Source organism: Balaenoptera borealis (genome assembly GCF_965194805.1).
Source record: "Balaenoptera borealis genome assembly, chromosome: 14".
Lineage (NCBI taxonomy): Eukaryota > Metazoa > Chordata > Mammalia > Artiodactyla > Balaenopteridae > Balaenoptera > Balaenoptera borealis.
The window spans coordinates 21,110,875-21,137,531 of NC_138875.1; the positions used below are offsets into that span (position 1 = coordinate 21,110,875).

General features: G+C 35.9%; 1 protein-coding gene across 1 annotated transcript in view; it reads right to left on the reverse strand.

Annotated features, from left to right (window-relative positions):
- Window positions 1–26,657, reverse strand: part of DCC (DCC netrin 1 receptor) — a 1,166,696-nt gene that overhangs the window by 597,521 nt on the left and 542,518 nt on the right. The window contains exon 5 of the mRNA XM_082353405.1: window positions 25,676–25,812. Within this exon, the coding sequence (XP_082209531.1) occupies window positions 25,676–25,812 (137 nt within the window). The remainder of the gene's footprint in view (window positions 1–25,675; window positions 25,813–26,657) is intronic.

The following is a 26,657-nucleotide window of genomic DNA, read 5'->3' on the forward strand; positions in this document are numbered from 1 at the left end:
AAACTTCCCCCGAATAATATTCATCTATAACTACAATCCAGGCAAATATGCATATCCTCATGGAAAATTCTACCCCATATCATGTGAACCAGTTGAGCATACTTGAACAATTCAGCGAAAATTTCTACACTTGAGTATCTTCCCTTTCTAATGGGAACAAGCATATGTGCCTATCTGCCTCATTATTAGTAATAATAACACAAATGTATGGCATTTTACAATTTAAGCAACAATGATATAACATTGAACATAATACTACTGAAGATGTAGCTACATATTTGGAGAATAACAAAACATTTCAATTAATATGTTCAGGATTCTTAGTTATCGTCAAATGAAATGATACTTTTCCCTTAGGAGGCTACATACTGCTTTGAAAGTATTGATTTATTTTCATAAATAAATATGCCCTGTGGAGGCAGCTTAGTATGATAGAACATCCTAGGCCAGAACTCTGAAAATAGAGGCCCTCATCTTAGGGTGAGAGCTGCCCACTGTGATTGAAGACCAACTATCCACCCCCTCCAAGCCCATGCACACTCAGCTGCAGCAATACTGTACAGAGTCTTCTAGCTCATTGGCAATGCAGGCAGAAGCAACAAGCAAGGTAATACTTTGCAAAAAAAATCTAGAGATTTAGAGAAAAAGAACTGGTTATTCAATTCGAGATAGCCATAGCTGGGGATGTGGATTTGAGGTCTTGATATGCCAACATCCATAAAGTGAAACAGAGCAAGGTGTTTAAGTAACTGATTGTAAACCTTCCCATCTTTGTGCATTAAGTGACATGGCCACACGATTTGCCTTACACATCTTTGGGTGTGACTTATATAAGCTGTATATCTCTTATCTGAAAGGTGCTTGTTTAGACCCTTCTGAACCAAACTGTATTTGGGTGTCAGAAAGCTGATAGTCAGGTGTTATGATATAGTGATGGTTTTCAAAGAGTTGATTTATTAGAAGGAAAGATCAGTCAACTGAGGTATATGACACAGGTGAGAACAGCAAACAGACCATCTGTAAGCTGATGCAGACACAGCCAGATAGAGTAATTCCAAAAATGAGAGAATTTGTTTTCAGTTGAAAGAGAGTATGGGATGACATGAATGAAATTTGAGGACATCATGCTAAGTGAGATAACCCAGTCACAGAAAGACAAATATTGCATGGTTCCACTTATTTGAGGTATCTAAAATAGTGAAATTCATAGAATAAGAGAGTGGAACGGTGTTGGCAGGGGCTGGGGGGAGGTGGAAATGGGGAGTTAATAATCAATGGGTATAAATTTCAGTTAAACAAGATGGATAAGCTCTAGAGATCTGCTATAAAACAAGGTACCTAAAGTCAACAGTAACATATTGCACTTAAAAATTTGTTAAGGAGGTACTCATGCTAAGTATTCTGATGACAATAAAATTTAAAAAATAATAAAAAGAGAGTAGGAAATTCAAGTTCTTGTGAAATTTCCCTTAAAGCTTATATTCAGGGGATAACTTGATGGGACAGGATGGATGAGGTGAGAAATACAAAAATACTAATGGAGAGAAATAGAAAAATATCATGTGGATGAAGATAACAGTATTAGCCTCCAAAAATATAGAATGAGATGGAAAATGTAAGCTTTTCAAGGACAGAAGGCAGCAAACGGTTCCCCAGTATCTAGCAGAGTGTCTGTGTAAGTAGGTCCTTAAGAAATATTTGTCAAATTGATGAAATGTCCCTGACTATTAGTGATGAGGATTTGGCCATCTAGTTCTCGTTTCTACAATGAAAATAAACCCAGATTGAGACTAAGGAGACAGGAGAAGGAGTTTGAAAAAGGAAAGTCAGAAATGTCTGTATTTTTTTTCTCCAACTTCCCAGATCATTAAATGAAATATTTTGGAATAATGAAGACAGAATCTATTAATATCAAGGTCTTAGACTCTTAGACTCCTGCCTCCTTAACACATTGGTCATCCCTGTCTGCCCTGCAGAGTGGTCAATAAACCTTGGACCAGGACTTCACTGAAATCCACTCGGAAGGCAAGAGAAAGTAGCCAACTCATACCACATGTAGACAGGTCATGTCAATTTCAGAGGCAAGTCTCAGGATTATTTTCAGAAACTATCAGCAGTTGGTATTCCTTACTTCCTATTCACTCTAAGAAGCAATGAATTCGGGGGAGGGGAATGGAAAAACAGAATTGAAACACATAATAGAAAACCTATTAATGAGGAATGATTTTCTGACTATTCTACCTGTCCTTCATCAGAAACCCTCTAAATTATACTTTGGGCTGGTTCTGCCCATGAGGAAAAAGAGAAAGAGGAGCCTTTTCCCACTTTCAAGAAATGCCCTTGAAATCTCTCTTACCGAGACAGCTTCTGTTTGCTTTTTGTCTGAGTCCCGAAAAGCTTCCGAGTCAAGAACTCTTCTAGGTCGTGTGAGATACAGCACAGATCATTACAGCAGCCTCAGCCTCTCAAGCTGCTCCCAGTATTTCTGCAATAACTTGCAGTGAGAGCTGTCCCTTCCTGGCTTCTGGTTGAAGTCTAACAACCAAGATATGACTTACCCAGGGCAGGACTGATTAATCATCGCTTTACAGATGAAGAGACAGGACTTGGCAAGAGCCACGTCTGGAATAAAACGCTGATGTCTGTGACTATTAATCCAGTGGTTTCCCCACTGTATCACAGTGGAAGCATGGCATAGCTTGAGACTGTTCTGTATAATGGTTAAAAGCATGACATCTGGAGGTGGATCTTGATTCAACTATTTCCTAGCTGTGCGACCAAGGCAATTTACTTAAGCTCTCAGAGTCTTAGTTTCCATACCTGAAATAGGGGTACAATGATAATGCATCATACCATATGAAGATCAAAGGAGATAAGCTATGTTACTGTTAAGCTTAAAATCTCATCCATCTCAGCCCTCAATAATGTAGCCTTTGTGAGTGTGCTAACAAGAGGGGAAGCGGCTCAGGAGCTGGAACAAGGCTGAAAGTAGTAGGAGGTAGGGCTGCCCCAAGGGGTCCACGGGGGGAGTGAAGAAAGAACATGAATTTGAATCCAGACTTGGATGGCTATTAGCTATGTAGGCAAGCCATTTAATCTTTTCTCAGTCTCAGTTTTCTAATTTGTAAAATAGGTATAGGATGGATACTTCACTGAGATGTAGTAAAGAGAAGCATAAATTGCTATGTGAAATACATAGTATGATGTCTGCTGTACAGAAGGCACTTGATAAATGATAGCTGTTATTATTCAATATCATTCATGATTGAAGTTCCTCTCCCAATCCATTCCATGTCCCAATTTTTCAGAATAAGTTACACAGATACACACACACACACTCAAACACACACACTATGATAGAAGAATTAGTGGGTAAGAGGACAGGAATAAATATGCAGACGTAGAGAATGGACTTGAGGACACAGGGAGGGGGAAGGGTAAGCTGGGATGAAGTGAGAGAGTGGCACGGACATATATACATTACCAAATGTAAAATAGATAGCTAGTGGGAAGCAGCTGCATAGCACAGGGAGATCAGCTCGGTGCTTTGTGACCAGCTAGAAGGGTGGGATAGGGAGTGTGGGAGGGAGATGCAAGAAGGAGGAGATATGGGGATATATGCATATGTATAGCTGATTCACACTGTTATACAGCAGAAACTAACACACCACTGCAAAGCAATTATACTCCAATAAAGATGTTAAAAAATCATAATAACAAAAAACAAAACAAAACAAAACACACTCACACACAAAAGAATTAGTGGGTAAGAAACTAACCTAAGACTTTATTAAATGTAATGGTTTTGGTGAAAGAGAAGGACCAGGAGTGATTTCTAGGGAGTCATAAAGTTAGTGTGCACTACGGTAAAAGTCATGATAGCACACAAAATAACAGCACACCAAAAGTATTTTATATAGCCTGAATCAATAATAATAATATTAATCACAATAAGATTCTTTTAGAATTTTATTCTCCCTCTTTTAAAGACTGTCATGCTGCTAATATTACTTTACTTTATTTAGCTAGAATACCTACAGAGATATACTTTTTTGCTTGCTCCTTAATAGTAATTAAAATAAAACAGTTAGAGGTCTTTCTACCTGTAAGAGATTGGAGTTGTTCACTCATGTTACAGGTCTTGCCTTCATCAGTCCCTCCTAAATATGTCCCAGCTATCTTCTTACAAATATCACCACAGCATGTTCTATGTTTGAAATTCAGTAGGAATCCTTTATAGATTCTTGAACATGCAACTTCAGCCAGAAACTTGTTCCAAACTGGCCAGGGGCTTCATGGGACCCCGGCAGTCAAATGTAGCATGACTCTCATCTCTGGCCACATGCATAGGATGGTCCCTTCCATCAGATATATTCCACACTACCCTCATAAGCAGGCCTGAGCCCAGTTTCCAACTTCCAGGTTGAAAAGTAATAAAGCATTTGAAGACTGATATAATAAGATGATTGTTTTTCATTTGCCTCTCTCACATGAGTCAGATAGATCAGTTACACTCTGATAACTTCCTAGAGAAATCCCTCAGTGGACCAGAAAATATTGCTGTATTAGGTCTTCTACTACCCTCCTTACCTCCAACTATAAGGAATGTTTTGTTACTTATATCACTGCAGTCTGATGCCAAGGTGCTCTTGCTTAGACAACCAAATTCAGGGTTTGCACAGCATACAGTATAAGAAGTTGACTAATACAGTCATTCCTCAGTATTCGAGGGGGATTCGTTCCAGGACACACTACTCACCACCCACATCCTCAACCTTTGCGGATGTGGAAATCCAGGGATGCTCATGTATCTTATATAAAATGGTGAAGTATCTGCATACAACCTACACATCCTCCTATATACTTTAGATAACCTCTAGATTACTTATAATACTTAATACAATATAAATACGTAAATAGTTGTAAATACAATGTAAATGCTATGCAAAGAGTTGCCTTGCAATATTCAAGTTTTGCTTTTTGTAACTTTCTGAATTTTTAAAAATATTTTCGATCAGTGGTTGGTTGAATCTGCAGATGCAGAACTCACGGATATGATACCCACAGATGTAGAGGGCCAACTGTAAAAACACAGAGACGTTTTGCATTCTTTAAGAGCAAAGCACGCCTTTCTAACTAACTGACATAAAAAGATTTCTGTGGAATATGTTATTTTACATAATTTTGTTTTTACAAATTAAGGATGCTTTATGTTAAAATCTACTTGCCCTAAATCCTCTTTTTCGGGGGATATCTTAAATTATATAGAAGTAAAACTCCTGGAGATTTGAATTCCAAATATGTTTCAATACAAATATTCAGGCCGATGCAGAGTCAAGATACAAGCAAAACTAGTCAGGTAACTGCTTCTCAGCAGACTGTTTGTGATGGGTCCAATGGTGGGAACCAGATCCAGCAGGGCCAGGACTCAGGTGAGGCAAATGCGATGGGTCTTGCGAAACCATGGTCAGACTATCTTTATTGAATATATTTCTATTTTGTTCATCAAGAATTTTTAATTAATTAATTTTAATTAATTAATTTTAATTAATTTTTAATTAATTTTGATTTCTTAAAATATAGTATTAAAATAGTATTTATCTTAATTACTGAGTTTTAGGGCATTCCCTTAAATTTCACACCCGAGGCAAGTGCCACATTTTGGCCCTGGATTGGATTACTGGTTCCAATTTTTCACAAACCTGTATCGATATTCCTGGTATGTTTTCAAGGTGAGTGGGAAGTAAAGGAAAATGAATGTTCAAAAATATCACAAATTTACCGTTGTATAAAAATCACCTATCGTAGGCATTACTCACACAAATCTTCGAAAGGTATTTTTTTGTCAAAACCTAAGTTCATGTTTTCAAAGAAAACACACCAACAATGGGAGGTTTTAGGGAGACTAGGAGCATAAATGTCAAATTTAGCAGGACTGTGTGAGTGATCTCCATTTATAAATAATACACTACAACATAGTAACATGATATTTATCTAGCACTGTGTAGACATTTGGTATTCTAGGAACACACATATTTTTGATAGCTTAATGGTTATCAATTCAAATGCCCCCAAGAAAGTCGATGAGAAGCTATCTATCACATCATTTACCTGCTTTCTTAAACAGGCTAGATGAAAATAAACAGACAACTAAAGTAAATCTCTGGATTCTTTAAGTTTATCATCATGAACATCACATTAAGCTGTAATATAATGATGCCATCTGTGGCTACGGTGGGAGACGGAGTTGTTGATCCACGTATGAAATGGCCCTTGATCTATTCTACAGTCCAGTGCTTCTCCTGCATCACAATCACCCAAGGGAACAGAGACTGTTGGTCCCCTTCCTCTAGTGTTTCTTTTTCTGTAGGTTTGGGGTGGAGAACAATTGTGCATTACTAACATATTCCTAGGTGATGCTGCTGCCCTGGTCCAGAAACCACATTTTAAGCAGCATAGATTTTTCTTTTATCTTTTTCTTTATCTTCTCCTCCTTCTTCTTCTTCTTTATTAGATTCCCTACCTATCTCTCCTTCACCTATCACTTATCAGTGTTTTCCATGTGCTCTTGCTTGTTAAGCTCTTGCAGAAAAAACTGGGCCTTCTCCTCTTGCTTCTTCAGACTAAGATTGTGCCTCTAGGCTTCAGATTTTATTTGCAGCAATCACACAGCCAGTTTTGATGCAGAACCAGGGTTGGAGTTCCTGGTCCTTAGTGATTCTGCCTTTAAATTTTGGACTTAAGAAACTGGAGACATTGAGGTGTCATTTCCTATGAAGTATGGATAATTCCACAGACCTTCCAAACACCCTTAATTCCCTTCCCAGGCTTCCAAAATATCACTCTCAACTTGAGGAGGCAAATCTGGTTCTTCAATCATCTACATTACCATGGAAGCATCTCTGCTTCTACCAATTTTCTCACTCCTTGTATAAAGTGAGATAGAGAAATGTTATTCACCAGAATGGTGTTTTTCTTACTATTTAAAACCCAGGTTTGTTGTCAAAATTTAATATTCTCATTACGCATCACTTCCAAGTCCTTTAAAAAACTACAGTAACAACATAGAGAAAATCTCCCTCAGTTTTCCTGAATGTTAGAAAATAAAAATAAGAGAAACACACATTCATTTCTCAGAGAATTTAAATTTTAACTGTAACTATATATATGAACCCTGTGGAAGTGATACAGAAGATGCTTTTGCACATCAATTAAAAGAGCATAGAAGATGTGGTGTGTATATATAATACACACACACACACACACACACACACACACACACACACAAAATGGAATATTACTCAACCATAAAAAAGAATGAACTAATGCCATTTACAGCAACATGGATGGCCCTAGAGATTATCATACTAAGTAAAGCACATCAGATAGAGAAAGACAAATATCATATGATATCACTTATATGTGGAATCTAAAAAAATGATACAAATAAACTTATATGCAAAATAGAAATAGACTCAGAGACACAGAAAACAAACTTATGGCTAACAGAGAGGAAAGGGGGGAAGGGAAAAATTAGGAATTTGGAATTAATAGATACACACTACTATATATAAAATAAACAACAAGGACCTACTGTATAGCATGGGGAACTACATTCAACATCTTGTAATAACCTACAATGGAAAAGAATCTGAAAAATTATGTATATATATGTGCATATATATATAACTCAGTCACTTTGCTGTATACCTGAAACATTGTAAATCAACTATACTTCAATTAAAAACCATAAATTTCTAAAAAGTATAATGATATAAACATAGATTACAACAATGTTTTTATCATATGTATTCATGAATTTTCAGTCATACTTTCCATATCAATCATTGTCTTTACATGTCACCTTCTACTTCTGTCAGTGAACAATTAAAATGCTTATTAGGACATAATTATAAGTGTGCACAATTATTATAGCAGATAGGATGAAAAATCAAAGACAAATACCCCCAAAACTGTAGATAAATAAAATTAATGTGGCATCATACTAATATCAATGAGATTTAAGAAGGAAGAGGCAGTAAAAATAATGACATTCTAAATGCCCCATCAAGTTACCATATTTTAGATTTATGTAACTATTTTAACCAATTTGGTTAACTGTCTATAAAATCTGTAATAGTGTTTCTACCTTCTTAGTTACTCTAAAAATTAAAACTAAAATAAACCCAATCTATACAGTAGAAGATATAAACAAAGAAAACACCAAAATGGTATTAAAATAAAAGCCAGAGGTATAAAATAAGGCAGAGGAAATAATCACAACAAAATAATTTGAATGCTTACTCTGTGCCAGACAATATACTAAGTGTTTTAAGTCCACTATCTAATTTAAACCTTCATACAACTTCATAATATAACTAGTAAACAGCACCAATATTTAAACTCAGACTCTGTTTTTTCAAATATCGCATGATAATAATTTAAATAGTGTGTGACAATAAATAGGAACAAGTGAAACCCTCCTTGGAAAAGGCAAAGTATTTCAAGTTGGGTAGATACGAACAAACAAAGGAGACACCTATGTGCTATTAAGACATACTTAAGACAGTCTTTACATACTAAACAAAATAGTACTAAAACATAAAACAAAAGACGTTAGAAATAAAATGTATTTACAGAAATAATGTAAATTATAAAACTACTTAACTTCATAAGTGTAATAAACTTGAATACTAAAACCAAAGTCTACTTCATTTTGAAATATACAGCAAAAATCCTGTATTCTTGTAAACTGAATTTCACAGAATATTAGTATTTTCATGTTATTATGTTTAAAAATGCCTATCTTAAATCAACAATCTACATAGTGACAAAATTTTAGAGGCAGTAAATACTTTTAAAACTCAGAAGAAAGTACAAATTGTAACCATATAGAGAAAATCGTATAGTAAAATGTTAATAGTATACTAGTATGCTATTTGTATACTATTTGTACTATTTGTATACTATTTGTACTGCTGTTTACTATTTGTATACTAGTCTGTATTTTTAAATGTACTTATAGTTAATGAACACGTTTCTTTCATAAAATTTTATTTTAAACGAGAGCAAATATAAACTTATATATGTATATGCATATTTGTGTGAATAGGAGTGTTTGTTTGTGCATGTATACATACATATATATTAAAGGATATTTAAAAACCATTACACTGCATCAGTCATCAATTCCTGGACTCTGTTTTTTCATGAGAATGCATGAATTTGAATATATCTCCAAATAATGTCTTTTTTAAATGTTAAGGAAATATCCAGAATGATCTAGAGTGTTCCTTTTACAAACCATTTTAAATCTCATCTTCCAATTATTTATATTCCTTATTATCTTTTTAATTTATGAACTCACTTGTGGGGAAGAACATCAATAAATTTACTACCAGGTATGAAAAGAAGTCTAATACTTTTTCTTTTCTTTTCTTTTGTCCTAAAATTACCTTCAAGCTTCAAGAGGATTCTCCTACGTATAGTATTGTTGAATTTGTTGAACGTGACCATGCTCCACTTACTAATATCCTTCATGGACATGAATTTGATTGTGTCCCTTCTCACTCATCATTTTTCTGAACTGAAAATTTCTCATCTGGTCTTACTGTTTTTTTCCTTTGATCATTTCTGTTAACCTTTCAGGCTTTTCTGTTTTATGGCTTTAATGAAATGTACTGAATAAAACCATGGACTCTACTCCACGTACAGAAACATTATTAGCTCTGTTCAAAGATTTAACAAAATTATATAATCCTGTTTTCTTCAATTTTATCATGGTTATCTTTGGCATTTGGTTGACCTTTTGAACTGCCACTCTACACTGGACTATCTTCAAGGAATAGTTGACATAGATTCAGATATTTTTAATTTTTTTTTCCAGACAAAAGTAATAGAAGAGAGAGTAATTCATTTTACCAGCATAGTTTGGATTACATTTCCCCAAGATACATTACCTTACACTTGCCATAGCTGAAATTTATCCTCTATTATTTTGTCTATTCACACAGCATTACAAAGTGTTCTGGCAGGAAACATCCATCTCACAAGTTGGAACAGTTTCAGAGTCATCTGCAAACTTACAGATCTGTTTCAGTGCAGTCAACATGGCCCATCTTCCTCCCCAGACCCACACTCTTCCAGTAGATAGGCTTTTTTTTTTTCTCTCTATTTTTGGCTTAGTCCAACTTCATGCTCTGATGCTAATCCTGTGTATCAGAGGGCAATTTCAAGAACTTGATCAAGAGCTACAAGTGAGAAGATTAAGTCCATGTGGATACTGTCTAATCCTACAGTATCCCACCCTGTTCTCTACCTTGACGGTTCTTCCTTACGTCCAAGCCCCTCCCTTATACTCCAACTTTGATAACAGGTCTGTGTCTTTGCACATGGCCTGTCAATGCTACTTTTGTTTGTTCTGGTTTTTGAATGTGAATGCCTTGCCTTACTCTTGTTAATATCCCATTTCTTTTGCCACCTGCCAGATTGGTCTTCCTTTTCTTAAAGCAGTGGTTATGAATCACTTGGAAGCCTTATTGAGATAGTTTCTTGGCCCCATCTCTAGAGATTCTGATTCAGCAGGCAAGGGCATGAACAACAACTCTGCATTTCTAACAGGCTCACAAGTGATGCCCATGTTGCTGGCCTGGAGACCGCACTTTGAGAATTACACAGCTTCTAAGATCTCTGTCCGTTTTTTGTTTACCACAAGCCCCCGCTTGATGATCCACCTGTCTGACCAGCTCATTTGGGTTGTCCTGATGGACTTCCCTACATCTCAGGGCCCTATTCCTTTCTCTGACCACTGTCTGAGAAAGACAAACAACACCAACTCTAATTCTGCTTCCTAAAATGATGATGATGATGGTGACAGTGATGAAAATGCTGATGATGGTGAGCCTCAGTTAAAGTGGAGATTAAAGATGGAAATAAGAATATATAGATTTTGAGCCTATTAAATGAGAAAACACAGCACTTTGCACAATGTCTGGCACATAATGTGTGCCCAATAAATGTGAGTTATGAGAACATCAATGCCGATGGTGATGGCAACATATCATTAATTCAACAGATTGATTGATTGACTGATTAGTTTCTACGGATATAATAGTGAACAAAACAGATAAGGATTCTACTCTGGTGCAGATAGGAACAGTGAATGAGGACATAGATAATAACAGATTGTAATAAGTACTACAAAGGAAAAAATAACAGGATGGTGGAACAGAGTAACTGAGAGAGGCTGATTTAGTCAGAATGGACAAGGATAAACTCCAAAAGACGGTGGCATTTGTGATATGATCTGGGTGAGGAGTTAGCCACATTAAGAGCTGAGGGAAGATCATTCCAGACGTGGGAAGCTGCCCCAAAATGTTTTGCGAATGGAAATTGGTTTGTTCAAGGAACAGGCAGGAGGCTAGTATTGGAGCCCAATGGATATAGGTAGGATGTGATGAAGTTAGCAAAGTTGACACAAGCTAAATCCCACAGCAGTTGGTAAGATGTGGTAAGGAGTTTTTAGTTTAGTCTAAAAAAATATGCAAGGACCTTGAGCGTTTTAATTTCTAAGAAGGGACATTCTGTGTTCTGATTAAACTGTTGAAATCATTCTGAGAGAGAATGGGTTACAGTAAGGCAAGACTGAAAGAGAGAGAGTTAGGAGGTTACAGGTCTGGTCCAGGTAACAGGTGAGAGTAGTTGGCTTTATTTAAGGTGAGGGAAGGCAGGATGGAGAAAAATAGGTAGATTTGAAATATACCCTGGAGGTTGAACTAGTATAGATTTAATGTAAATAATGTAATGTAAATAAGGTATAAAGAAAAGAGGGCCCAAAGCTCATGACTGGGTTTAATGTATTGCAACACTGAGAATATATTCATTAAACCAAACTCTATTTATTTATTTTGAAAGTTTTCATATGTATTATATATGTGAATGATAAATATTCCTTATTACCCAAAGCTAATTTAATTGTGAATATTTATTTTCCAGGGGATTTTCTTAATAATTTACAATGCTGACATTTTCATAGTCTTTGGTAAATTGTAAATAATGGTAGTACACTTCTTAATCTCCCTCAAGAAAGCCTATAATACTTTTAGTTCAAATTATTTTTTAAAATAATAATAGCTAATATTTATTTAATAATTCATATGTACTAGACCCTGGTTCATGTCCAAATCACTAGACTATAGAGCCCACTCAAAGCAGCATAACTCATTCATCTCCTCTCATGAATCCCTACTTCTACACTTTGGTTCAGTGATCCTGTATTTTAAGATAAATTTTACTGCCCTAAGTTCTACTATTCTTAGAGTCACCTCTAGAATGCTTCTTTAGCACAGTTTCTTTCTCCTGGAGTTTCCTTGAAATGTCAGGAAATGGTAAGACCTGTCCAACTTATAAGATCTAAACGAGACTCCCTATTCTGAGTTTGAGTAATCGAGCAGAATGCATGTTAATGGGCAGGCACCTGTTGTTAATAATGATAACGATGCCACTTATCAAATATCTGTTCCATTCCAGGCACTGCCCTGGAGCTGCACTGACCATGTGTCATTTCACTTAGTCTAAACTTCATACCAGCTCTGCAGATGAGGTGTCATTGGTCCATCACACAGACCATGCACAGATCAAGTGATGTGTTCTCAGCTGCTCACCCAGTAACACCCTCAGTACAATATAAACTGGAGTAGACTGGAGTAGTAGAGAGAAGAGCAAGATGGTGGAAGGAGAAGGTGTGGCTAAAATGAAAGATTAGATTCACAACCATACAGATGCTCCTGATTTTAGGGGAGATGCTGATAAGCATGAAATGTCCCTTAAAGCATTCAGCCAAAAAGAACACCAAGCAGTTTACAGCGGAAATGAGAACAAATTTGCTCTGCTGTTTACATAGAAGGAAGTCAAGAGGTGGGGAAGAGAAAAACTCACTCACTGATTTCTTCTTCTGAGGCCATTTCTTATGATTTTATTATTGTTTTAAAAATCAAAGAAGGAAAATGCCCCTCCTCTCTTTCTCCCTTCCTGCATATATCTACACAGTGACCCTGTGGAGTCTTAATTCCCAAGGTATTCTACAGCCTGAATTATCATTCTAAAGGAAAACACAGTATTACATACACAATCCTTACTTCTATCTGTCTAAACATCCTTTAAGAATCACACACACACACACAATCCCCCAGGTCATTTGAAATTTATTTTCATACACTGGAAATCGGTGATAAAGTGTTATGACCAAGAATTCAGCAGTTGGATTCACTAACTATTTTTTTGAATGTCACTAAGAACACACCAAGGGAAAACTGAATTGTATAATTTAATCACCGGGTTTAATTATTTTCTTTGCTGGCCCTCTAAAGAAGAAATAGATGCAAACTCACAAATATCACACTTATTTTTCTTAGCAGAAGGGAAGCTCTGGGTTGTGATTAAAAAGGCATCATGTTGTTTCCTACAAAATGTGTAATGGGTCTGAACTTCAAGAATAAAAAAATGACCACACCCATTAACCATGGTAAAAATCCCCTTTTAATTGGGTAGGCAGTTTCCACAGAAATGTATACAGCAAGTTGAAATTACATATAAGTTAAATTGGTGTAGCTTTACTGCTGATAATAGGATATTCTTCACCTAAAGCACTTTCATCCTCCAAACATAGGGGAAAAAATGACTTTTAACTCTACAGTCTTTGCTAATTGCACATACCATTTCCCAAACATTAGCCTGTTAGAGATTCTGAGAAAACCTGCAGCATGTACTTGTTTAATTTAACTTTGTTTGCTGTAACATTTCCTAAATTGAGGGAACACAGAGGACTTCTTGTTTTGTGTTTTTCACTTTTGTTAGAATACTTAATAATAAAAAGACAGTTGGGGGGATGCTGCTGAACAAGAATGTTTAGCCTTTGGGGCTTCCCTGGTGGCGCAGTGGTTGAGAATCTGCCTGCCAATGCAGGGGACACGGGTTCGAGCCCTGGTCTGGGAAGATCCCACATGCCGCGGAGCAACTAAGCCCGTGAGCCACAATTACTGAGCCTGCGCGTCTGGAGCCTGTGCTCCACAACAAGAGAGGCCACGATAGTGAGAGGCCTGCGCACCGCGATGAAGAGCGGCCCCCACTTGTCGCAACTAGAGAAAGTCCTCACACAGAAACGAAGACCCAACACAGCCATAAATAAATAAATAAAATTAAAAAAAAAAAAAAGAATGTTTAGCCTTCATCTTTATGAGATGCCTCATTTGATGACGCAGTTGCTTCATCTTTAACTTTGTCCATTTTGTTCCTACTGGACTTGTAACCCAAATGTGTTTCACAAGGAGTAACTACCAAAATATTTCAATTGCAATTTAGAACACTTTGTCATGTCTTAATTATAGTGCACTTAAAACTTCATGCATCGCAATAGCTTTTCGGAACCATAGCAATATAGATAAAATGAGAAAGAAGACTTGGAATCTGAGGGTTGTGCACAATCTTGTTGTTGCTGTTGTTTTTGTGGGTTTTCTTTTGTCACAAGAAGGACTAAATGAATGAGACACTTTTTTTTTTTTTCCACATATTCAACATTTAGGATGAAAACCCAAATTCAGTTCTGAGAGAGAAAACTATGCATTTCTTACATATTTCTTAATGCTTAGTCCATGCCAACTAGTATGTAAGATACTGGGGACGTGAAAATGACTAAGATACAACCCCTCCCCTTGAGGAACCAATTTGAGTTATACCTAATTACAACTCACGTTACGAACTTCTATGGAAGCTGCCTGACCAATGCATTAAGTGTTAATAATGAAATTAACAAGAAGTTACAGAAACACAGGGAAGGATGGGGGCTGCCACATGGGTGCAGGTTGTGTCAGATCTAATGATCAAAGAGCAGTGCACATGCATGACAGAGTGCCAGCTAAAGAGAAAAGCAAGGCAAGAAAAGACAGTCTTTGTGAACTCAAACATTTCCACCCAGGTAGCTGATGACCTCATATTGCCCCTAGAAGTTCCTCTGTGGCGTTCCGTTTAGCCTGTTCCTATCAAGGTGGCAGACTTCACTCCACACACATATGCCCATAAAAAGCCACTACAACTCAATAATAAAAAGACCAATAACCCAATTAAAAATGGGCAAAGGATCTGAATAGACATTTCTTCAGAAAATATATACAAATGGCCAATAATCCCACGAAAAAATACTCAACATCATTAGTCATCAGGGAAATTTAAATCAAACCTACAATGAGAAACCACCTCATACTCACTAGGCTGGCTAGAATAAAAAAATCAGCTATTAACAAGTGTTGGTGAGGATGTAGAGAAATAGAAACACTCATACATGGCTGGAGGGAATGTAAAATAGTATAGTAGCTTTGGAAAACAGCCCGGTAGTTACTCAAATGATTAAACATGGAGTTACCATACAACTCAGCAATTCCACTTCTAGGCATATACCCAAGAGAATTAAAAACATAGGTTCATGTCAATGCCACTCTCTCACTTCGCCCCAGCTTACCCTTCCCCCTCCCCATGTCCTCAAGTCCATTCTCTACATCTGCATCTTTATTCCTGTCCTGCCCCTAGGTTCTTCAGAACCATTTTTTTTTTTTAGATTCTGTATATATGTGTTAGCATACGGTATTTGTTTTTCTCTTTCTGACTTACTTCACTCTGTATGACAGACTCTAGGTCCATCCACCTCACTACAAATTACTCAGTTTTGTTTCTTTTTATGGCTGAGTAATATTCCATTGTATATATGTGCCACATCTTCTTTTTCCATTCATCTGTCAATGGACACTTAGGTTGCTTCCATGTCCTGGCTATTGTAAATAGTGCTGTAATGAACATTGTGGTACGTGACTCTTTTTGCAAAATAGATAGCTAGTGGCAAGCAGCCGCATAGCACAGGGAGATCAGCTTGGTGCTTTGTGACCTCCTAGAGGAGTGGGATAGGGAGGGTGGGAGGGAGATGCAAGAGGGAGGGGATATGGGGATATATGTATACGTATAGGTGATTCACTTTGTTATAAAGTAGAAACTAACACAACACTGTAAAGCAATTATACTCCAATAAAGATGTTAAAAAAAAATAGGCTCACACAAAAACTTGTACACAAATGTTTATATGGAACTATTCATAATAGGCAAAAGGTGGAGATAATGTCCATCAACTAATGAGTGGATGAATAAAACATGATATATCTATACAAATGGAATATTACTTGACCATAGAAGGAATGGAGTACTGATGTATAACCACAAGGATGAACCTTGAAAATATTATGCTAAGTTAAAGAAACCAGTCACAAAACACAACATATTCTATGATTTTGTTCATATGAAATGTCCAGAATAGGGAAATCTACAGAGGCAGTAGATTGGTGGTTGCCTAGGGCTGTGGGTAAGGCAGGGAGAAAGAGAGAACAAGAGGACAGGGGAATGACAGCTAAACAGTATGAGGTAATGAAAGTGTTCTAAAATTGGCTGTGGTCAGATGGGTCACACACATCTGCATTACACTGAAACCATTAAATTGTACACTTTAAATGCAAAATTGTATAGTATGTGAATTTTAATGTATGATATTCAATAAAGCTGTTTTTTAAAGCATTAGGTGAGAGAATTACTGTATTTTAAATACACATTTGTTGAGCAAATGAATAAATGAATCAACCAATGTATAGATAGAAACTCCAAATGCTTTAATAGAGTCCACCATTTTAAGACTTGTGTTCTCAAGTTGGTGCTTTTTGCCCTTAGGTACACTGCCACCAAGTGGTAGTGGGACCGTCGGTCTTATAGTGTGAATTTCAGTTGCATGAGTATAAGGTATACTCTGGAGGTTTCCTGCTCAGATATACCAGATTATACTAAAGATGAATCCACACCTAAATATGTAAAATTACTGAAATGAGTATACCTAGATATATCAAATAATAAGTCAGAAAAAAAGTTAGAAAGTATATAAGGAAATATCATCTTTCCTCCCTAGTGTTTAAAAATTGGCAAGCACAATTGATGCTAACTCTTGCTAACTTTAATTAAAACACTCCTGTTTAATTTACTTCGAGTCCTAGCACAGAGTTAAACTCCTTCTGGGATAACGTGTACTTCTGGTACTTCAGGAAAATTTTGGCATGAAATTCCCTTTTGGGCAGCTTTCTACCACTGTCAGCAGTTCTCCTTCTAAACCACAGATGGTCACTTCACCTTGCTGAGATTGTTAGGGCTAATTAAAATCATAGTCTTAGATTGCCTTTTTTAATGCTCTGAATTAGTACATAGCCTTTGCCTTTCCATCTGGGGCCTCTACTTCCTTCCTTATCTGTCCGAAAAAGAAAAAAATTAGATCATAATCATCTCAAGGATAAATGCAAAACACTGTTCAAATTGTTTTCTCCAAAGGAAGAGGGAAGGAGAGTAGAGATCCACATAGTAGGCTTGAACATAAATATCTGTATAATAAATAAATAAATCCTCCCACTAATCCAACTAGTATTTCCATAGCCAGGTATAATTGCAGTCGTAATCAAATGATTTTATTACTAACAGCCTGAGTTTACCACTTTTCTTCTTCTAATACCTATATGCATTCCACAGAATCTTCTAAACATCATTTTGGATAGAACTTTTGCATACTCTCATGACAGTGGTGATCTCAGGTGAGGAAAGTAATTATGATAAGTAATCAACACAGTGATGGGAAGAAACAGCTAATATATGAATTTTTAAATTTTAATTCTGCCTTACTTTATGCACTTGTATTTGGGATCATATCCCTACATGGAAAAACTCTTAACTAACTTCAATATGATCCATTTGGCAATTACCTGTGAAGGATAATCAACATAAACTTACCTAAGGCACAGCTTTTATGACTATGATCATTAAATGCATATGGGTGAGGGGGTGGTGTCACTGCTAATAAAGGCCAATTATAGGTAGACATGAAATTTAAGGACTGCTACTTAGGCAGAAGCAGTAAATTCAGAAGAACTCCATTCAAACAGTTATACATTGCAATAAAAGAATAAATATTATATTAATTAATATATTTTAGGATAACTATTTTCCATTCATGGCTAAGAACATAAGCCTAAAACCCAACATGGGTGATCCACCAACGAGTTTATAAAGGAGGTGATTGAACACCTTAATGGCAGGTGAATGTGCCACTTACTCTCCAAACAAATGGATGGGTTAATTTTCTGCTTGGCCAACTATCCATGCTGAGAAAGTAGCAGCAAATGATACATATGTTTCACAAAAAATTATAAAACTAAAGCATATATAAAAAATAAAGCCATATCAATTTTTAATTATCATGTTTCCTTCCTTCCTTTCCTTTCCTTTCCTTACTAGACATATCTGAGAGTTGATGGTGTGTGTCAACATTTACATGCTTGTTGTAGTAAACTGAATTTATAGAGCATACCTAAGAGTTGATTTAGAAAACAAACAAAGTTTCTTCATAGTTAATAATGTATATATATATATATATATATAATTAAAATTTGGTCAAATAATTTAATATGATAGGATCTAAAGTGGTACCTTATACTTCAAAATTACTAAATAAAAAGATGATATTGAAGAAATAAGACAAGCAAACACTAAATTTATAAGGATAGTAGAACTACATATAATCAATTGTATAAATGAAGAAATGGGTTTTGATTAATTGCTACTGTAAGAGGAAGTTTTGTTTTTTTGTTTTTGTTTTTTTAACACTCCTGGAAATTGAAGATTGTCCATATTAACAATATGTAAGAAATGTTAGTAATATACTTCTCCATTGTAGCTCATGTCTCTGTAAAACTGATCAAGGTTAACAGGTTAATGCATAGAACAACCACCCTTTTTGTAGTAGTATTAGTCTGTGGTTTAAATTACAAAATACCACAGACTGTGTGGCTTAGACAACAGAAAGTTATTTTTTCTTAGTTCTGGAGGCTGGAAGTCTAAGATCAAGGTGCCAGCAGGGTTCGCTGATGGTGAGACCTGTTTCTGTAGCTTACAGATGATGGCTTTTCTCTGTGTCCTCTCATGGTCTCTTCTGTGTGTGTGCACTGAGAGAGTGATCTGACATTGCTTCCTCTTCTTTTTATTTTAAAAAATTTTTTCCAGCATGTGATCAGCCCACCTGGCAGGAAACCCTTATGCTCATCCACAGGGGGTGTGTTGGGGTCATGGTGGGGGGCAGATTCAGGTGTTAGGCGGTGAATGCATGACAGCCCGACTCCCTCCACTGTCTCATACTTGGTCACTGCCACAGTCACTGAAGGCTGTCCTATTTGGAAAGGGACCAGTATGGATCCCCTGAAACCTGCAACCCTCGCAACTTTTCCACTGCCCACATTACCAATAGTCAGGGCACAGGCAGCCTGTAATCACTTCAAACCCAGGGCTGCTGAGACTGGAGACCAGGGTCAGAAGACTACAGCTGTGACCGGACCCACTCTCATTCTCCTTTTATAAAGCCTCACAGAAATCAGCAATGCACCAGGCACAGAGGGCACTCAATAAACACCAGGTGCCAGGAAACATCTAAAAGGTGGCGGGAGGGAGGCAGTGTGGGAAAGCTCCAGAGTTTGGAAGGGACATGGTGGTCTACTGCCATACCACCCTGAACACACCCCATCTCCCCTTCCTCTTCTTATAAAGACATCATTTCTATTGGATAAGGGCCCCACCCTTATGACCTCATTTACCTTAATTACCTACTGAAAGGTCCTCTCTCCAAATACAGTCACAGTGGGGATTAAAACTTCAACATATAAATTTGGGGGAAACAATTCAGTGCATAACAGTGGTGTAGGAAAAAAACAAGAGTCTCGATGGAGAGCTTATGAAATATTTTGATAGAAAGTCAGATAATTTATGTACAATGCACATTCAATTGTATTTCATATATTTAAAACTCAGATGAGCCTGAGAACAAACCAAGAGTTTGAGTGGGCAAGACAAAAAAGACACAGCATCGGTTTTTAAGTTTCTCACAATCCAGCTGGGAAGAAAGAATGACGAGCAGGCCATAGAGGCACAGAGTAAAGTAAAAAACATAAAATGCTTCATGAATTTGGATATCGTCCTTGTGCCACAAACCTAATTTTTTGTCTATGTTTCTAGATATTTCTAAATCTAAATTTAGACTTAAATTTAGAGATTTCTAAATTTCTAAAAAACTATCTCTGTGTATTGTTAGGACATCATTATATGATTCCTCCACAATTTGTGAGAATTATGCAGGGACCAGTTGTTGCTATGGACATTTTATAGATGAGGAAAACTGGTTATGAAGAGAATACATGGGATGTTTCAATATTTGTGGCATTTTGTTTCAGTTTGTTTTTGCTTAATCTTTGCAACTACGCTCTAGGCTTCTCATGAGGGCTGGAACAGCATCTTACATTTCTTTATTTCCCGGAGCACCCAAATCTGTTCCTTGCTCTTCTGGAACCCTTCTCTCCCAATTCTCATACCCAAGTAGTCATCAAATCCTATGATGAAGTAATTATCATTCTTTACCAAAGAAGGGACTGAGGATTAGAGAGTTAGATAACTAAACAAGATGAAAAGTTGGTAAGCCACAACTCAAAAATCTTTCCATATCTTTCCATTACGCTTAAGATAAAAATCTAACCACGTTAGCAACATAGTCAGGATCTATACCACTTTTCCACTCCACCATCAGATTCCCTTTGTACCCATAATCACTCCCCCTTCTCCATCCCTTGCTTATCTCTAAACCTTTGCCCACTTCCTTCCCCCTGCCCAGAAGGCTCTCCTTCCACCTCTCCTCCCAATGTCCTAGCCCCAACTCCCATTCTTTCACCTTTATTGAACTCTTTATTCAGGGTCCCACACCTCCCTCTCTCCCAACTGTTCTTTGACTTTTTTAGTAATTGCCTACTTCTTGTCTGTTTACCTAACTAGTCTTTGAGGCCTGGATCTGTGTCATATGTCTCTCTATGCCCAAAGAGTACTTGAAAGAGTATACAAGAGACACCCAACAGTTGGGTGCTACTTTACTACTAATACTGTGGCTCAGTTGTCTACCTGGGACTAGAAACTGTAATTGGTTGGCTCATTATATATACCCAGCCATCTCTTTTATTGTCCAATAGCATTTTCAGAAGAAAGTGAGCTACTAATGTGGACTTTTCTATCCCACGACATTACAGAATTATATTTTTTTAAACAGGGTCTTTAACTTCCCCCATGTATCTTAATCTGCTCTCAACTCACGTTTAAGATGGTTTTTCTAAAACTTTCTGAATAGCTTTGTCTATGATCTAATTATTTGCAAAATCGATACATTATTTAATGGTTGAGATAACCATAAGCATTTGAGAGAATATGGGACTAGATTTTGAAGAGAAATTTTCTTAGAAATAGAGAATATGTGTATATTATGTGTATGCATGTACATATACATATGTATATATGTATATATACATGTATATATATTATATATTTTGAAATATAATTTAATATTCTGAATCCACCACCATTAGGCTTAAAGAACATATCTGTGTAAGGCGAATATGCTCAGGTCGGTAGAGAAAGCCCTTCTGAACACATTCCTAAAGGGTGACACATGGATCCCAGCCCCTTAAGGAGGAGTTTCAGGCAGGGGTAATACCTGTCTCAAAGGACTTCTTTTCAAAGGTGTTTACTTGGGAGAAGCATAAACTCAAACACCAGATGAAGTAACACGTGCCACTTGTCCGGTGGAAGATATGAACTCTTAGGTTTCGCTTCAAGTTTTCAATCATGTGTAAAAGACTGACCCAGTAGAATTACTTGTGTCCTACAAAGCCAGTTTGTGACACTTCTAGCCAACATTTCTCTAGAAAGTTGATAAGGCAAATAACTGAGAAAACCTACACACAAAGGTCAACTTTTAATAGCATATTGCTTGTATTGCTACAGACTGCTTTAAAAGGAATTCTAGAATCTTTTCTGGAAAATTCAAAAATACTTTCACTTTCTCATTGATGTTAGACCTAATGGCTTTTACTGAAGAGTGAACTTTCTACCCATCTCCTTCTGAGTGCATATGGACAAGGGTGCACAGGCTTTGTCCAAGGTCAAGCACTTTATTGGTTAAAGATCAAATACCTCTTTAACATATGCATTTCTGCATTGCTTTGGACAATGAATCAATTGAGACCTAAGGCAGTGGTAAATCTCCTGAATGCTTATTAAGTGTTGTCTTGATGTGTGCAGGGAGGTGTGCGTGAGGGTAACGGGTAGATGGAGAAAATGATGTATTTATGTTCAGAAATGGTGATTATAGCTCTTGAGCCAGAAATCTGGACATTTTGAAAATAAGAATTGACAGAATACCATTCTTTAGATCCTTGTTAAAAACTAGAGTTTAAAAAAATAATCATGGCTTTAGTGATTTAAACAAAATATAAGCTGGCAACGGTATTCAAAGAGCCTCCCTCTGCATCCTCATCTCCACATTTCTCCTGTCACCATTGGTTTAGGCTCTATCTTTTATGAAAGCAGAGACTATCAACTCTTCACAGCTTCACAGATCCCATGTTTACATGCAATATGGAAAAAAATCTTACTCAGAAGTCATGAAGGTACCTGACTATGAATCTGTAACTATATTGCAAGGGCATAAAGCCAGACTTCAAACCTTTGTGTAGCCTTTCTGGAACCGAGTGCAATGCATGTACTCAAAAGAGGTCTACCAATACTGTATTGATGGTTATTCTTATAGGTCAGAAACATTATATAAATGGTTATTATTAACCATACATTTATTTATTTTTTATTTATTTCAGACAAGGTTGCCCTTAATCTCATCTAATATAGATTTCTTCAATAGGTTTACATATTATGGAACTTTCCATTTTCATTTTAGAATGTAAATGCTTTAAATGATATTTAACGGACATTAACTCTGAAACTCTTGAGGAAGACCACAGAATTTCTCTTTATCTTGTTGTATATAAAATTATATCCTACTTGAATAGTCTGTTAGTTCATGCCGGTTCACACTCAAAGGCAATCTAAGTGCAAGAAAGAACCATGAGTTAAAAGACAAAACAAGAGTCTGATAAAATCCATGATTAAAGCACAAGCTTGGATTTCTTGTGGAATTTTATCTTATGAAGAATTTAAATTACACTTAAATTCTTAAAAATGATGAAAACCAAATGTAAGTAACACTGATAATGAAGGTATTTTTTTCCTTAAAAAAAGTAATAAATTCTATTTTCCATATGAACTCAGTCCTGCAGGACGAACTTAAGCTTATATCAGGATAGTCAAAGACTATATCAAAGATTTTGCTATATCAACACTTATTTTAAAGCCTGGGCAGAATAGTTAAAACAGTGTTACAACCACATCCTAAATTAAACCATGCCTTCTACAATAGTTATAAGTCATATTAAGTCTGTGGGAAATCCTTAAAATGTATACACAGTTACCAAGAGGATTCAAGAAAGAAAGGAAGGAAGGAGGAGGGAAAACCAAGATACAAACACAGCTCTATCTATATTTAAAATTTAATAATGCCTCTAATTTACATAGTCAACATGTAATCTATAACTAGATTTTTAGAAATAGAATGGTTCATTTAGAATAAAAATGGAAGTCTAAAGGCAACAAATCCAGCAGCCATAAAGAGAAAGACGTGGTACCCTATATAAAACTTAAAACCAAGCCAAACCAAACCCAAAACAACAATAAAATATACACACACAGAGCATATAGAGCATTATTACTGTTCTCCTATATAAAGAGTTCCTGCAAATAAACAAGATAAAGATGACTATTTCAATAAATTTATGAAGATCAAAAAAGAGTGATAGCAAGTCACAAAATATAAAATGCAAATATCCAGTAAAACTATAAAAATAATCTGAATTTTATAGGGATGCAAATTAGAACAAAGAGACTCAATTTTATAAAATTGTTAGATAGGCAAATAATAGAAAAGTGCACCCTTGTGAGGGGTAAACTCTTGCACTGCTGGTGAGAGTATAAACTTTTCTTTGATAATTTTCCTCAGGATATAAGCAAATAAATGACAAAAATATATAAGGATAAATTAGCGTTTGCTGTTTTAAAAAATAAAATTTTGAAACAAGATAATGCTCAACAATCAAGGACTGGAGAACATATATATGTGCACAGTAACACACAGAGGAAGATGCCATGAATGTCAAAATATGTGCATATATGTACGTCTATACACATATTTCTTGGCTAGTTTATCCTTAGAAATCAGTATTTATATACATTTGACTTAGATATCAATGAAGCATTACATGTCTCAATATGTGCATTAATTTGGTATAAAATTAGACCTCAGGCGTTTGCAGTTAGAGGTTTAGCTCTGATCACCACAAATTCTAGCTCATTCCATAACCACGTTTGCCTTACAATCAATCAGTAATACACATTACAAGGTTATTTCTATGGTAGCTGTTCTGTTACTGTACTTTGATGTTACAAATGTGAAAGTTCTTTGTTTCACAAAAAAACTTCCATATAAAATAAGAGTAAATTAAATTGTTGCCATTTTAAAGTTAGCTGATATTTTAGTTAGAATAATGCTACCTCTAAAACCAAATAATTAGAGTCCTTTGCCTATTCTTAGTTTAATATTTACAGTTTGATCAAAGAACAAACAACTCCATTGCCTCACTCATCGTATATGTTATTACCCTGTGTGCAGATGAAAGCATTTTCTGAATAAACTTTAAAGCAAAACGCAAACTTTAAAGCAAAACGGATAGCATAATAATATTATGATATAGGTTAGCAGGTATAATCAGTATACCACACCTTTTCATTCCTACTGAATAACTTCTTAAGAAGCCTATGATTTTACCTGGACTCTTTAAATGGTAAAAAGATTTACTCCAGAGGACAAAATTCAAAGACCGATAAACAAGTTTTTGGTGTTGTTACAGAAAAAATCAATTGAAATTCCAATGTTAAGGCACTTTCTCGAAACTACATGATTCAAATGAAACTGGCTAAAAGAAACCTGGTGGATAATAAAACATTTTGTTTGACTGAGGAGCTACCACATATAAGAATTATTTATTTGCAGTGATAACACAGTGACCCTACCTATCTCAATTTAATGAACTTACATTTATTTAAATTAGATTCTTGCTATGCAGGTTTTCTTTAGATGTATTTGATTTTAATGGTTCACTTTCAACATAACATCTATAGCATTTCCATATTAACGGAACAATTTTACCAACACATCTGAGTTTAATGTCAGAAACCCTGTCATCTCAAATGACATTTAACTTTTCTACTCAAGTACCTATTTTTTTATACAATTTCTCTCATTCATTTCTTCATTTATTTCCCCCAGATATTTTGGAACCTCTCATTTGCTATTTACCCCTTTTGTTAGATAATAATTTTTGGTAAGTTTCAGTTATGTAATGGGAATAATTAGACTAAGAGTGATCTATCTGGATTTTAATCAATGAGCAAGTATTGAAATACTACATTTAACCTCTGTGCAACTAATCAACGTAGAGCAAGCATATGTGTGGAGTATTGGGGCTTTGCAATTTCACACTAATAAACATAGGAAGCAATTTGGTGATAAGCATTTATAGCATCACGGTGATATATTTTGAAGGGTACAATGTAAACTCATCTCAAGCCGTTAACTTACCCAAGACTGTGAGCTCTGCAGAGGCACTAATATTCTCATTCTTATATGTGACAACACAGGTGTAAGTTCCACTGTCATCATCTGTCACATTGGAGATAAGCAAGTTGCTTCCACCCAATAAAGAATACTTTCTGGACCTGTAAGACAGAAGACATATGACATTAGAGAGTAGATTTACATATATCTATATCAGGCAAGGTATTCAAAGATTTAACTGAACTCCACAAAACCTCGATTTATAAAACTGGAGAAAAAACTCTATTTCAGGGGAGCTTGATAACACTGCATTTATGTTCAAAAATCCCTTCAAGGTAAACCACTCCCTTTGGAATACTGTGTGCTATGATCAAAGAAATGAAGTAGATTAAACTTGGAACTAATGTTAGTACTGAAAAGAAACTTAAAGATAATTTGGCTCACTTTGGATTTGAGAACCGCCGGTCCAGAGAAGTAACTACCCACAGTGGAAGTCCATGTCCTATGTCCTGACATCCAATTTAGTAATCTTTGTACAAAGTCACTTGTCATAGTGCACTGTGCATGCCTGACCATATTCAGAGAACACATCTTCACATGCTGAAGCTCCAACCGGATTTATTGCATATTTCAGTATTCTCAGAAGTATTGTGATACCATACCATGTATTGTTGTTATATAAATAAATACTTAAGGTAGATGAAACTTAGAGATAAACTTATTGCCTATGAACCTATCTTACCATAGAATATAAATGTTCTATTTAGAACACCAGATCTCAAAATCAATGAAATTAATTTCTTAAGTGAAATCTAATCCATTCTCATCAAAATGTTTCAGACTCAGTATTCCATTCTATTAAGAGTTTACTTTCTAAGTATGCCTTAATATTAACGTCCAGTAATTTAAAGCCAGCCAAATTCTTCTGTCTTATCTTGAGTATTTGTTATAGCTGGGATGGTGAGAGATATAATCAGAGCTAAAAAAACTGCACAGACCCTATCAT